The sequence below is a fragment of the Pleurodeles waltl genome, chromosome 1_2, assembly GCF_031143425.1.
Source record: "Pleurodeles waltl isolate 20211129_DDA chromosome 1_2, aPleWal1.hap1.20221129, whole genome shotgun sequence".
Taxonomy (NCBI): Eukaryota; Metazoa; Chordata; class Amphibia; order Caudata; family Salamandridae; genus Pleurodeles; species Pleurodeles waltl.
This window is the reverse complement of record NC_090437.1, coordinates 1012711225-1012724258: the sequence shown is the minus strand read 5'-3', so window position 1 is coordinate 1012724258 and position 13034 is coordinate 1012711225. Positions and strand designations below refer to the sequence as shown.

General features: G+C 47.4%; 1 protein-coding gene across 1 annotated transcript in view; it reads left to right on the top strand.

Moving 5' to 3' along the window:
- SLC30A9 (solute carrier family 30 member 9) overlaps window positions 1-13034 on the top strand; it is a 519567-nt gene that overhangs the window by 128463 nt on the left and 378070 nt on the right. Inside the window, exon 6 of the mRNA XM_069201808.1 lies at window positions 166-248. Within this exon, the coding sequence (XP_069057909.1) occupies window positions 166-248 (83 nt within the window). The remainder of the gene's footprint in view (window positions 1-165; window positions 249-13034) is intronic.

Below are 13034 nucleotides of genomic sequence, written 5' to 3'. Positions count from 1 at the left end.
GTTCCAGTTATATTCATTTCATTCATACTGTGGACAGAGGCAATACAATTTACATTGTGACTGTTTACTATTGACTGTTATCTGGAATTAGAATGCCAAGCTGTTTCTAAAACTAAATGTACATGTGCATATTGTATTTACTAATGTCACTGTTTTTGTGACCAGAGCATTGGAGGTTTGGGGCAGCCCAGAGGCCATTTTGAGGGAGAGGAGGCTACGCAAAGAAGAAGAGATAGCATACAAAGAGAGTAAGTCCATCCTTTTGAAATGTTCCCTCTATTGACATCTGTCATTTACTGTTTGTGGTTTGAATCATCTGCCAGTTTAAATTAGTTTTGGAATCTTATTTTGATCCACTTACATGTGATAAGTTTTCTGTCACATGTTGAAACATTGAATGAGGTTTTACTAAAATCTATTTAATGATCCTATTTTTAAAGCAACATTACCATGATCTTCATTTGTTTTACTTGCAGCTTTGTACAATGTATGGCAACTTTTTACAATTTATGGAAAACCTTAATGTTGAACTCAGACCTTTTTGTTACTAAAAGATGTATGTACTGTCCCAGATGCCTTTTAACCTCCCATTATGTAGTAAATTCCCTCATGAAATAGTTGAAGCTGTTATTCTCAATAATAGTGTCATTACACTGAGAGAAAAAGATGATAATCCTCTGCGTGTCCTCCTAATTAGACAACTAAATCATGAAAAAAAGCGTAGGCATTAAATTATCCTAGGGAAGAATACATTCGGGTCACTGGCACAATGGCCTTCAGAGATTGCGGGGTCGCTTCACCCCCATCTTGTCGTGGCATGATTCATCAACAGCCGCCCCCCATTCCAGAGTAGGATATTACCACTCAAACACAAGCATAAAAGGAGTTCTTATATATTTTATTTATTCAGGAAAAATACAGGGGTCCAGAAATAGTAATTAAAAATACCTAAGGATGCATCTAAGAGATCTTCTTTTATTGACAAGTACCCTTGGTTTTGTTAGAATAAAAATATACGTAGTTAAGTGGTGAAATCAGTGGATCACCTAAACACTTACAAATGCCAACATATCTGATAGAGACTTCTAGCTGCAGATTCCTTACCTTTGAATTCCCTGGCATCAGCCTCGAATCCGAAATCTTTTTGCTGAGCAATACCCTGTGCGCACCGTCAGGTGTTGTCGTTTGGTTCTGCGTGCGTCATCCGGCCCCTGTGGCTTCGTCAGCGCCATTGGAGCCATCTACGACGTCAGTCGTTTATATAGACACCACCTCGGCGCGCGTACGTCAGTTCTTTTCCTTCCGCGCAGGTTAAGCACAGATCCAGCTACCCTTTGCCTTTTTTTGGCAAGCCTTTTTTCGACGTTTTGTAGAGGATTTTTGTTATCTGTGCGAGGGATATCACCTCTAGGCATACAGGGTTCAAGCCGTGCGGTGCCTGCCATCCCGCGATGTCGGTTACGGACCCCCATGAGGTATGTCTCTGGTGCCTCGACAGGGACCATGACTCGAAGTCCTGTTTGAACTCCCCGGCCATGGCCCCAAAAGCTTTGAGGGAGCGGTCCCTAAAGCTCATGGCGGCCCGGCAGTTAACTTCGGTCGACGCGACTCCAGGAGCCCCAAGTCCTCTTCATCCCACTCGAGGTCCTCTGGGCTCTCGGGGAAGAGGCACAAGAATAAGAAGAAGTCCAAGCAGACTTTGACTTTGCCACGTCCGTTGGCCGAATTGGCATCTCGGAAACGTCGAAGTTTCGAGCACTGTTCCGCCAAGCCGTTGCCAGGCTGACTATGCGTCTCCCCCCCTTTCTGGGAGCCAGAGCGACCCCCGCTCAATTAAAAGAATTTTACGAGGCCATATGCCTTGTTTTTGAGTGGGCTGCCCCCTTGGGTGGGTCTTCAGGCCCGTGGGGTCAGCAGGGGCCCCATCGGATTCGCTGGTGGCTTTGGCCTCAGCACCGGTGGGGACCCCAGGACCTGATAGCAGATCTGGACCGGCACCTGTTTCTCACAGTTGGCTTCCTCCGGCGCTGGGCCCGACGTTGATGCTCCATCCACCACCAGCGCCCACTGGTGGTGGTAGACCCATCCTCATTCCTGATGATCCAGAGCCAGAATGACGACGTATGATGCCGATTCTGACTTCGACGGCCCAGTTCAGGGCTTGAGGCTTATTTTGAACAGCCAGACTCAGGTGAGGAGTGGGAGGGGTCTGAGGACCCTTTAGAATATGGATTGGAGCATGAACAGGACTGGTATGAGGATCCAGGGGAAGCCAGTGGACTGGATACTTCTTCAGATGCTGGCATGCTCTCACCTCCTTCTGTGGCTACGGAGGAGGGGACTTCTTATGCCATGGTGGTGTGTAGGGCAGCTGAGATCTTGGACCTAGATTTATCTACGGTTCCAGTCAGGACTAATCTCCTGACGGAGGTGCTTCAGCCAGGAGTTGCAACATCAGAGCCGATGTTACCCTTCAATGAAGCGCTCTCACAGATGTCCTTCTGGGAACGTGGTCCAAACCCAGCACAGAGGCTCCTTTGAATAGGACAATTAGACGCTGCCATCGACCAGCTCCAAGCGACCCTAGTTTCCTCACCCAACACCCCACCTCGGAGATCTTGGTGGTCCAAGCCTCCACTTCCCGTAGTGCCTTCCCTTCCGTTCCCCCAGATAGGGAATTCAAGAGGCTGGACCAACTTGGGAAGATGTTTTCTTCCTCCAGCCTGGCATTGAGGTCGGTAAACACCTCTTGCTTTTTGGGCCGTTTTTCCCATACTTTATGGGGTACGGTGGCACAAGTGCTGCCCCAGGTCCTGGAGGGCCTACAGGACACTCTCTCCCAGGCTGTCAAGGATGGGAGAGAGGCTGCCACGTTTACCATCAGGTGTGGCTTGGACACGACCGACTCGCTGGGCAGGGCGATTTCCTTGACAGTGGCCCTCCGACGCCAACCCCTGGCTGCGTACCACTGGCTTTTCGGGGGATGTCCAGTCGAACTTGATGGACATGCCTTTCGATGGCACACACCTTTTTTGTGAAGAGGCAGACTCTGCGCTTGGGAGATTCAAGGATTCTTGAGCTACGGCCAGATCCTTGGGTCTTTCAGTGCCTGTTCGCCAGGAGTCTGTCTATCGCCCCTTTTGAGGCTTCGGGAGTGGTGTGGTACCACACCAACAAAAGTTTGGCCACCGGCTTCACAGCATCCTGTGCGAGGAAGAGGCCATGGTACTTTCAGACCCAGAGGGTCTAGTCAGAGGTTGGTCACCATCAGCCCCCCTCTTCCATATCGCCCAAGCCCTCCTAGTATGGTTCTGCAAGACCATGTCCGTCCAGTTGGAGGGAGGATTCAATTTCATCTCCCTTCATGGCGGTCCATAACATTGGACAAATGGGTCTTGCAGATCATACAGAACAGTTATTCCCTCCCCTTCCAGTCTTCCCCCCCCTCTATCCCTCTGGTAAAAGAACGGCTGATGGTGGATCATTTGATTTTGCTCTACAAGGAAGTTACGTCTCTCTTGGCCGATGGAGCCATAGAAAGGGTGCCAATGTCAGAAGTAGGCAATGGTTGTTATTCCTGCTACTTTCTGATTCCAAAAAAGAACAAGGGTCTTCGCCCTATTCTGGATTTAAGGGACGCCAATCTCTTCCTCAAAAAGTAGAAGTTCAAGATGCTTACTCTTGCTCAGGTCTTGTCTGCCCTAGACCAAGGAGACTGGATGGTAGTGTTGGACTTGCAGGATGCCTATTTTCACATCCCTGTCCTGCCCGCCCACAGGCGTTACTTGCGGTTCAAGGTGGGCCACAAGCACTTTCAGTTTACCATGCTCCCTTTTGGTCTCACCATTGCCCCTTGGGTGTTCACCAATGTGATGGCGGTGGTGGCAGCTCATCTGCACAGGTTAGGGATTTTAGTCTTCCCCTACCTCGATGACTGGCTCTTGAAGGCTCCTACGCCTGAGGCTCTCGTCACCCAGCTTCAGACTATGGCGGACCTCCTGCATTTGCTGGGGTTCACTATAAAAGTGCCGAAGCCATACCCTGACTCCCTCTCAGAAGCTCCCTTTCATCATAGCTGTTCTGGACACAGTACAGTTTTGGGCATATCCTCCCGAGAAGCAAGTCCAGGATAATCAGGTAATGATACCGATGTTTCGGCCTCTATCCTGGATTTCGGTGAGACCGACTCCGAGGCTGTTGGGACTCATGGCTTCCTTCATCCTGTTAGTCAAACATGCCAGATGGAATATGAGGGCTCTGCAATAGGACCTGAAGTTTAAGTGGGCACAGCATCAGGGAAATCTTACCGACACGGTTCAATCTCAGAGGGAACTGCAAAAGACCTGCAGTGGTGGTTAGTGAAGTGCGATTGGGTCAAATGCAGACTCCTCTCCCTTCCCCAACCAGATCACTCAGTAGTGACAGATGCGTCACTTCTGGGGTGGGGCGGCCATTTGGGAGAGGCGGAGATCAGGGGCCTCTGGTCTCCGGCGGAATCTGGGCTCCTTATCAACTTATTGAAGCTCAGGGCGATTTGGCTAGCATTGAAAGCATTCCTTCCTGTTGTGAAAGGAAAGGTAGTGCAGGTGTTCACGGACATCACCACCGCAATGTGGTACTGCAACAAGCAGGGCGGTGTAGGGTCGTGGACCCTTTGTCAAGAGGCTCTGCGTCTCTGGACATGGCTGGAACAGCAGGGCATAACCCTGGTGGTTCAACACCTGGCAGGTTCTCTGAATGCCAGGACGGACTAACTCAGCTGTTGATGCCTAACAGATCATGATTGGTATCTCCACCCAGAGGTGTTGCAAGGACTCTTTCAGCAGTGGGGAGGGCCTTGGTTAGATCTGTTGGCCTCTGCAAAGAACGCACAATGTCAGCAGTATTTCTCCTCAAGGCTACAATGGTATATGCCGAGTCATCAGCTTAGATCAACAGGAGCCCAAACATTGGAATTTGCTCCCCTTGATGATCTGGAAGGAACAAAATGTTTAGCCCTTTAGGAAGCAGCTAACGACTTTGCTCTTTCATTAGTAGTTTGATTTTCTCCTTTTTGTTTTCCCTCAGACACTCTACCCTCTTTTGCTTAGCGATTCGATGCCATGGCCGGAATGCGCTTTATAAATACAAAATACAAATATTGCGTGTTGGAGTTTCCAAGGCGGCAATCGCTCGGCGACGCTTTTCGTCGCAAGTGGAATTCAGGCCTCCTTTACGCATTTTCGCCCATACCGCTTCTGCCCAGAGTTCTCAAGAAGATAAAGAACGACCGGGCCCAAGTCATCCTAGTTGCTCCGGATTGGGCATGGAGAGTCTGGTATCCTGAGCTACTCAAAATGAGCATCAATCCTCCGATCAGGCTGCCCCTTCGAGAGGATCCTCTGTCGCAGCAGCAAGGGAGGGTTCTCCACCCGAACCTGTCAACTCTGCGCCTTCATGCGTGAAGATTGAGCGGCAGCAGTTGATGGCTTTTGACCCTCCTCCCAAAGTCGGTAAGGTTATTTTGGCAGCCTAGTAAACCTCCACTAAGATGGTATACGCCTGCCGTTGGAAACGCTTTGTATATTATTGTACAGAAAGGTCTATTGACCCTCTTTCTGACATTCTTCTTTTCATTCTATCTCTAGCCCAGCAGGGTTCTATCTTAGGGACTTTAAAGGGCTATCTTTCTGCCTTATTGGCATTTCTTCAGCTGCCTGACCAGCCTTCCTTGTTCGAATCTCCCATTGTAAATAGATTTCTCAAAGGACTTGTACATAGGTTTCCCCCTACGTCCTTTATTATGCCTCAGTGGCACTTAAATCCTGTCCTCACATTTCTCATGTGTGCTCCCTTCAACCCTTTACACAACTATCCCCTCCCGCTGCTCACCATCAATACAGCCTTCTTAGTGGCAATAAAATCTGCCAGAAAGGTGAGTGAGATGCAGGCCTGGTCATAAAGGCCGCGGTACCTCACTATCATCCAGATAAAGTGGTTCCCAGAACTCGTGCCTCTTTCCTTCCCAATGTGGTGACCCCATTCCATCTGGGTCAGAATATCACCCTGGCCACCTTCTTTTCTCGACCCCATCCCTCTAAGGCAGAGGAGCGACTACATTGACTGTACCCAAAAGAGCGTTGTCGTTCTTCCGTGACCGCACAAAAGAGTTCTGGGTGGATGATCAACTCTTTGTGGGGTATGTTGGAGCAAAGAAGGGTCGGGCAGTGCAGAAGCGAACCATTTCGCACTGAGTCGTTCTCTGCATTAAGATATGCTACTCATTGGCCAGGAAGCAGCCTCCTGAGGGCTTGCGGGCTCATTCTACCAGGGACAAAGCTGCTACCACTGCGCTAGCTCGAGGCGTACCAGTCCTGGAAATCTGTTGGGAGGCAACGTGGGCGTCCTTGCACACGTTTGCGAATAATTACTGCCTGGACAGTTACGTACGAAGTACGGGTACTTTGCCCGTTCAGTCCTGCAGGATTTTCTAGTGTAAGGAGTGCTATCCACAGCCCACCACCAGGAGGTTATGGCTTGGGTATCTATTCAAAGGTAAGGAATCTGCAGCTAGAAGTCTATGAGATGAACAAGTTACTTACCTTTGGTAATGCATTATCTGATAGAGACTATCTAGCTGCAGATTCCTTACACCCACCCATGCCTCCCCGCTCTGCGGATATGATTAGTAGGGTTAGGGTTTATCCCATCTCAGGGCCCTAGTTTTGCACAGACAAATGTTGGTTCTATCCATGGCTCTGCGCTTCTGGCGTGGAAGTTTTGTGGATAAAAGAACTGACGTACGCGCGCTGAGGTGGCGTCAGTATAGACGACGTGACGTCATAGACGGGTCCTACGACGCTGATGAAGCAATGCGGAGGCAGACGACGCGTGCGAAACCAAACAACGCCACCCTATGGCACGCGTAGGGTATTGCTCAGCTAAAAAGATTCCGGATTATAAGCTGAAGCCAGGGAATTCAAAGGTAAGGAATCTGCAGCTAGATAGTCTTCTCTACCAGATAATGCGTTACCGAAGGTAAGTAAGTTGTTCGTTACGGCTAATTGTAATGCCTGTACTGGTCTACGATCTTCAGGACTCATGAACTCCCTTCTTACAATCTACACTCAATCAGTGCAACGTTATGAGACCCGTATATGGTTAGGTGATCCATTGATTTCACCATTGAACCATGTATGTTTTAATTTTAATCATTTGAAAGGTCTGTTTCAATAAAATAAGGTATCTTAGGTGCAGCCCTAGGTATTTTTAAATACTATATCTGGACCCCTGTATTTGTCCTGCCGATAATTAAGCATGCTACTAGAAATTGTGGGTGAGGCAACCCATCAGATATCTCTGTAGGCTATTGTGTTAGTGACCCGTATGTATTCTTCCCTGGGGACATTTAATATCCATGCTCTTTTTCGTGATTTCTCAATCAATAGGTGTAGTGGCACAGAGTTTTGAGGTATTCTTTCACCCTTTTTCATTGTGCCCTGAAATCTAATCCTAGGTGATTTATTGCTGAAGTATCTTTATTCACAGTTTGTAGAGTGTGAATATTCTACTTAATTATTGCTTGACCTCACACTAGCCTGTGTTTCATATTTTGTATTCTGCATCATGCCTTTTTGCACATGTTAATTATGTTGTCTCCCACTCAGGCTCATTTTTATCTTTGGTTACTGTGTTTGTCCTTTATACCTTGCAGGTCGATAGGGCTTGCACCCCTGCATCATGGACCATTTCTGAAAGCTCCTTCAGCTGAGTCTGTGGTTAACATGGTCTTCTGTTATGCCTTGCAAGTAAATAGGGAATGTGCCCCTGGGCTATTTCTGAAAGTTCCTAGGGCTTCCTTAAGGAAATATTTGGCTTGCCAATGTCCAAGTTATAATTCAGTCTTTGATTGTGTTAGCTATACTTTTGGGCTGTTTAAACACTTGCCAGTTAGCCAGTATCATCCTTTTATTTTTCTAGTATCCCATGCACATTTATTAATTTATATATGCAGGGGTGCTTGAATGCTTAGTAAATTCAGCTGTTAACAGCTTGCTGATGATCCGACCCTGTTGTCTCCTATGTAATTTTGCCCCTCCAGTGATGGTTAAATGAAAACATTTATAACAATGATTTATAAACAAGGAGCAATTTATCAAGGCACTTGTTATAACTTATACGTTTCTACACGTGAACTTTATCCCAGGATCTACAGTTTAGGCATTTCACCCACAGAAGTGTTCCAAAACATATCATGCTCCGATCCGTCAGGCGAGGTTTGATCAGGGTACGTCTTCGAACAATGCAATTGCGATTATTTGCCAATAAAGCTGAAACATTACATGAAAAAAAAGGAAGTTTTTAGATTCTGCTCATGAAATGAAGAATCTTAATGGCTCATGATTTGGTCCCTTTCCAGAGGTGTGATGTTGACTGAACCTCATCTTTACATCATAAATAATCTGTGGGCTTATACCAATGTAGACTTAAGGGCTTTCCCCCCAAAAATGTCCATATCAGGTTAAAAAGAAAATGAGACATAAAAGTGGCTACATGGTTTCCCTTTAAAGTATTTGGAACGAGCCTGGCTCAAAAAGAAAATGAGACATAAGTCACTGCATAGATTCCCTTTGAAGTATTTGGAAGGAGTCTGGCCCAGAGGAGATATCTTTCTCAACTTGGTTGAACTTGCTATTCTGATAGGGACTTCTAACTTAGGATTCCTGACTTTGTGAATTTTCCCAAGCACCAGACTGCATCAGGAAGATTTTCATAGCAACTCTCCTGTCTGCCGGTAAGAGGTGTTGTCCCTACTGCCCCGATGTGACGCCAGGGCCACTATAATCTGCGCTATGACTGTGCATGGATGTGCGTTCCTTTCTTTCTGCACCTTCCAGGGCAGATCTGAAGCTCCTGTCCTGGAGCTGTACGTCATGGAACATTGATTGAAGTTAAAGAATGCCCAGTCCCGGGCACGGATGCTCTGCCACTCTTGCAGTCAGTCATCTTCAAAATCAAAGACCAAAAAAAGTTTTTAAAAAAACACACCAGGTCTAAACATGACTCTCCCACCTCCTGCCACTCACATCAGAGTCATGCAACACCGAACATACCGCAAGGTTGCAAACTCTTTCTCCGACCATTGAGCCTACTCTTACCCTCATGCCTTTCCAACCTGTCTTTCCAGGCCCTGCAATGACAACGTAACAGCTTTGACAATTTAAAGAGGGGATGGATTGAGGCTTTGGCCCCCAACTGAATTCCTCTTGCATGCCTTTAAGCCCCAAGTAATTGAGGTGGCCTCCAATTGGCCCACTGCCCATGGGTCTGTCCCAATTTCCCAATGTGCCACTAACCCCTACATTGCTCCCCCCCCCCACCCCTCTTGATGCCAGTGCTTTTTACAGAACCACAGCCTAGAGCAAGGATGTTGCGGATCTCCAAAGGAGAGCAGATTGTGTTAATGGTATGTTGCGTATCTCCAGAGGAGAGCAGATTGTCTCAATGGACTCCAAAGTGAACCCGGAGGACCTTGGCCTACGTCGCACTAACCTCACCTTTATCCCCATTCTGACCCCAAATTATTCCCTCAACGCCAACATGAATTCTGAGACATGACAATCCTACTCAAGTTTAGGATTATTTGCAGGATGTCAGTGGCCGAGATAAGGCCCCTGGCACTGGTCTCCTCTCACCCCTTACAAATTTAGCCACAGTAGAGTCCACTTCCTTTGCCACAGTGATAAGGAGGACGGCCGAAGACTTGGACCTCATACTACTTACCACTGAAGTAAAAGCTAATGTTTTGACAGACGTGCTCCATCTTGGATAGACTGACCAGGAGCCTCTATGACAATCAGTGAGGACACTCTGTTGGACCCCAGGGCAAAACAGGATCTTGCCCTTCTGTCAGCAGACAGATCAAAAGGGTGCCACATAGGCCTGCTCCAGATAACCCTGCCTTCCCCCTCCATCATCCGTCACCGGAAAGTCTGGTGGTATACGATTGTACCAGTGTTGGACCGCTAATGTGATTTAGACCACTCCATCAGACAGAGTCAAAACGCAAATAGGTATTCGCTAAAATGATAGTCTCCTTGGCCAGCCTTACCCTCAGATCTATCTATACCAGCAACCTGCTGTGGAGAAACACTCATGTTATGGGGTATGATTGGAGATATTTTGCCTACGTTTCCAGTCGATGTGAAGCAAGAACCTAAAGCATCTTATTCAAGATGGATAAGACACAACGAAGTACTAAATTGGATGTGCCAAAGTCACACCTGACTCCTTCACAATGGCTACCCTTAGACCAAGCTTTGGCTCCCCTTAGACCAAACTTTTGTGAGGCCTTCCTCCACGTTACTGAGTCTAGGACAATCAGTCTATGATCTTGATGGTTCAACGTTTGATCTGGGTCTCAGTGAGAGCAGCTTTGAGGCTTCTTGGTCTCTTGGCCTCCTCCTTGTGGAACACGCCAAGCAGCAAATGTGTGCCCAGCAGTGGGATCTGAAGTCTCAATTGGCTCAGCACTAAGGGATCATTTTGGATTCCTCAGATGTCTGAGGAGACTGCAAAAGACCTGAAGTGGTGTCTAATTGACTGCATTTGGACCTGCAGTAGGTCCTTCTTCCTACCCCTCCCAGAACTAACGGTCCTGACATATGTATTGTTGCCGGTTTAGGAAGGTCATCTGGGAGAGGCGGATATTAGAGGACCATATCAACTTGCTGGAGTGCTAGTTGATTTTTTTTTTTTTCGCTGAAGGTGTCCCTTCTGACCAGGTGGAGAACTGGTACAAATGCTCACAGACAACGCAATCACATATGGTACTGCAACAACAGTGAAATGTGGTGCTGTGTTGCCTTATGCCAGGAGGCTCTACGTCTATGAATGGTGACTGAATTCTCAGAGGGTCTCTGAGTGTTCAGGAACTGGCAGGAACTTTCTGCACCAGGGCGGGTGAACTTAGCCGACAGTTTGGGGGAGAATGTTGTTGGCTCAATGTATTTGTCACTGCAGATAACGTGCAGTGTTCAAGCTTTTGCACATTGGAGTTCCTAAGGCTATTCTCCCTTGGAGATGCTTTTTGCCTGGACTGGGGCTTGGGGGTCCGCATACCTTTCCAGCACTACCTCTCCTTCCCAGGGTATTGAGAAAGATCAAGAAAGACTAGGCCAAAGTCATCCTAGTGGATCTGGATTGGGAAAGGAGAGTGTGCTAACCAGCACTTCAGGCAGTGCGCGTATGTCCTCTGCTTTGGCTGCCCCTTTGGGAGAGCCTCCTATCACAACAGCAGGATCAGGTCTTGCACCAGAGTACACAACCAACATCTCCATGCATGGAGTTTGAACAGTAACAGTTGATGGCTATCCTATCAGCCATATGTCCTTCCATCAAAACTGTATATGCAGTACACTGGGATACGTTCTGTGTTCCTCCTGTGACATTTAGCCTTTACAGGCAAAGTTATCTGAAATGTATTTTTTTGTCTCTTTCTAGCCCAGCAATGCCTTGCTGTGGCAACAGTTAAGGAGTGGCCTTCTGAAGGTTACTGGATCAGCCATCCATTTTCAAGGCCCCAGTTTGTTGTTTCCTTGAGGGGCTGATCCACATGTTCCTGCCAACCCCTTTTGTAATGCAGCAGGTGCACCTCAATTTCGTTCTCACGCACTTGATTTGCACTCGTTTCCAACTGATGCACATCTGCCCTGCATGCCCTTTAACCATAGAGACCTTGTTTCTCATTGCTATCTCCTCTGCACAACGACTGAGTGAACTTTAGGACTTGTTTTTCCAGTACCCTTACACATCCTTATTTCCAGACAAACTGATCCTCCAAACAAAAGCAATTTTCTTGGCAAAGTTAGTCATGCCCTTCCAAATAGGGCAATCCTTTACTTTTGCGGACTTTCTATGTCTCCCTTTAATTGTCCAAGGAAGAGCAGCGGCTCCCAAGTCTTCCTCCTCAGAGGGCCCTCAGTTTTTACATTAGTTGAACCACAGACCATTGATTAGATTAGTGACGTTTTGTGGTCTTCTGTGGTGCCAAAAAAGAGGAAGGCTCTACAAATGAGAACCATCTCCTGATAGATTGTATCATGCATAAGGATCTGCTATGGGCTAGCCAAGAAGCAGCCGCCAGAAGGCTTGCACGCTCATTCCACCAGATCAAGGGCTGCTGCCACTGTGCTGGTGGGCATTATGCAAGTCTTAACCTTCTGCCAGGCTGCTAAGTAGGCTTCCCTCCAAATGTTCACAAAGCACTATTACCTGGACCGCTAGGTCCGACAGGATAGGCTCGTGGTTTGATCTGCCCTGCAGGATTTTCTGGTCCGAGTCAATCCACAGACCCACTACCTGGGGAGGTATTGCTTTGGTTTCAATACACAAGGTGAGGAATCTTCAGTTAGAAGTCTCTATCAAAAGAACAAGTTACTTACCTTTTCTGGTACACTCTAACTGCAGATTCCTTAACCACCCATCCACCCTTCTCTTTGTTCTGTGGAACAGACTTCTACAGTCCATTAATGAAATCCAAAAATTAGAAATCTGCACACTGGCATATTCTGATTTTCTACAAGCTCCGCAGCCGACTTCTCAGACAAAAATTAGAAAGAAACTGACTTCAGCTTGCGGAGCGGGTGTACCTATAATGGCCTGGACATTACATTTGGGACGGAATGGATCAGTCGTAGAGCCACAGGACACCATGTACAGGTGCACATGGGAGTTGTTGTGAAACTTTTCTGGATCCTCACTGGCGTCTGAGGAAATTCACAAGGTAGGGAATCTGTGGTAAGATAGTCTGTACCAGAAGATGGTCTACCAAATGTGAGTAACCTGTTCCTTTGAAAAATTCCGTAATGATGTGCGAGGGGTTGGTCAGCTTGTGGGCTGCTGCCTGGAACTATCGGGTAGAGGTGTGAAGGTGTGATGTTGCGGCTGTGGAGCTGTCACCTCCAATTTTTTTTTTAACACCCTGCTCAAAGTCGTGCAGAAATGCGGAACTACAATTGAGGAAGGTGGCAGACCCCAGTGTGACTTAACCCCTG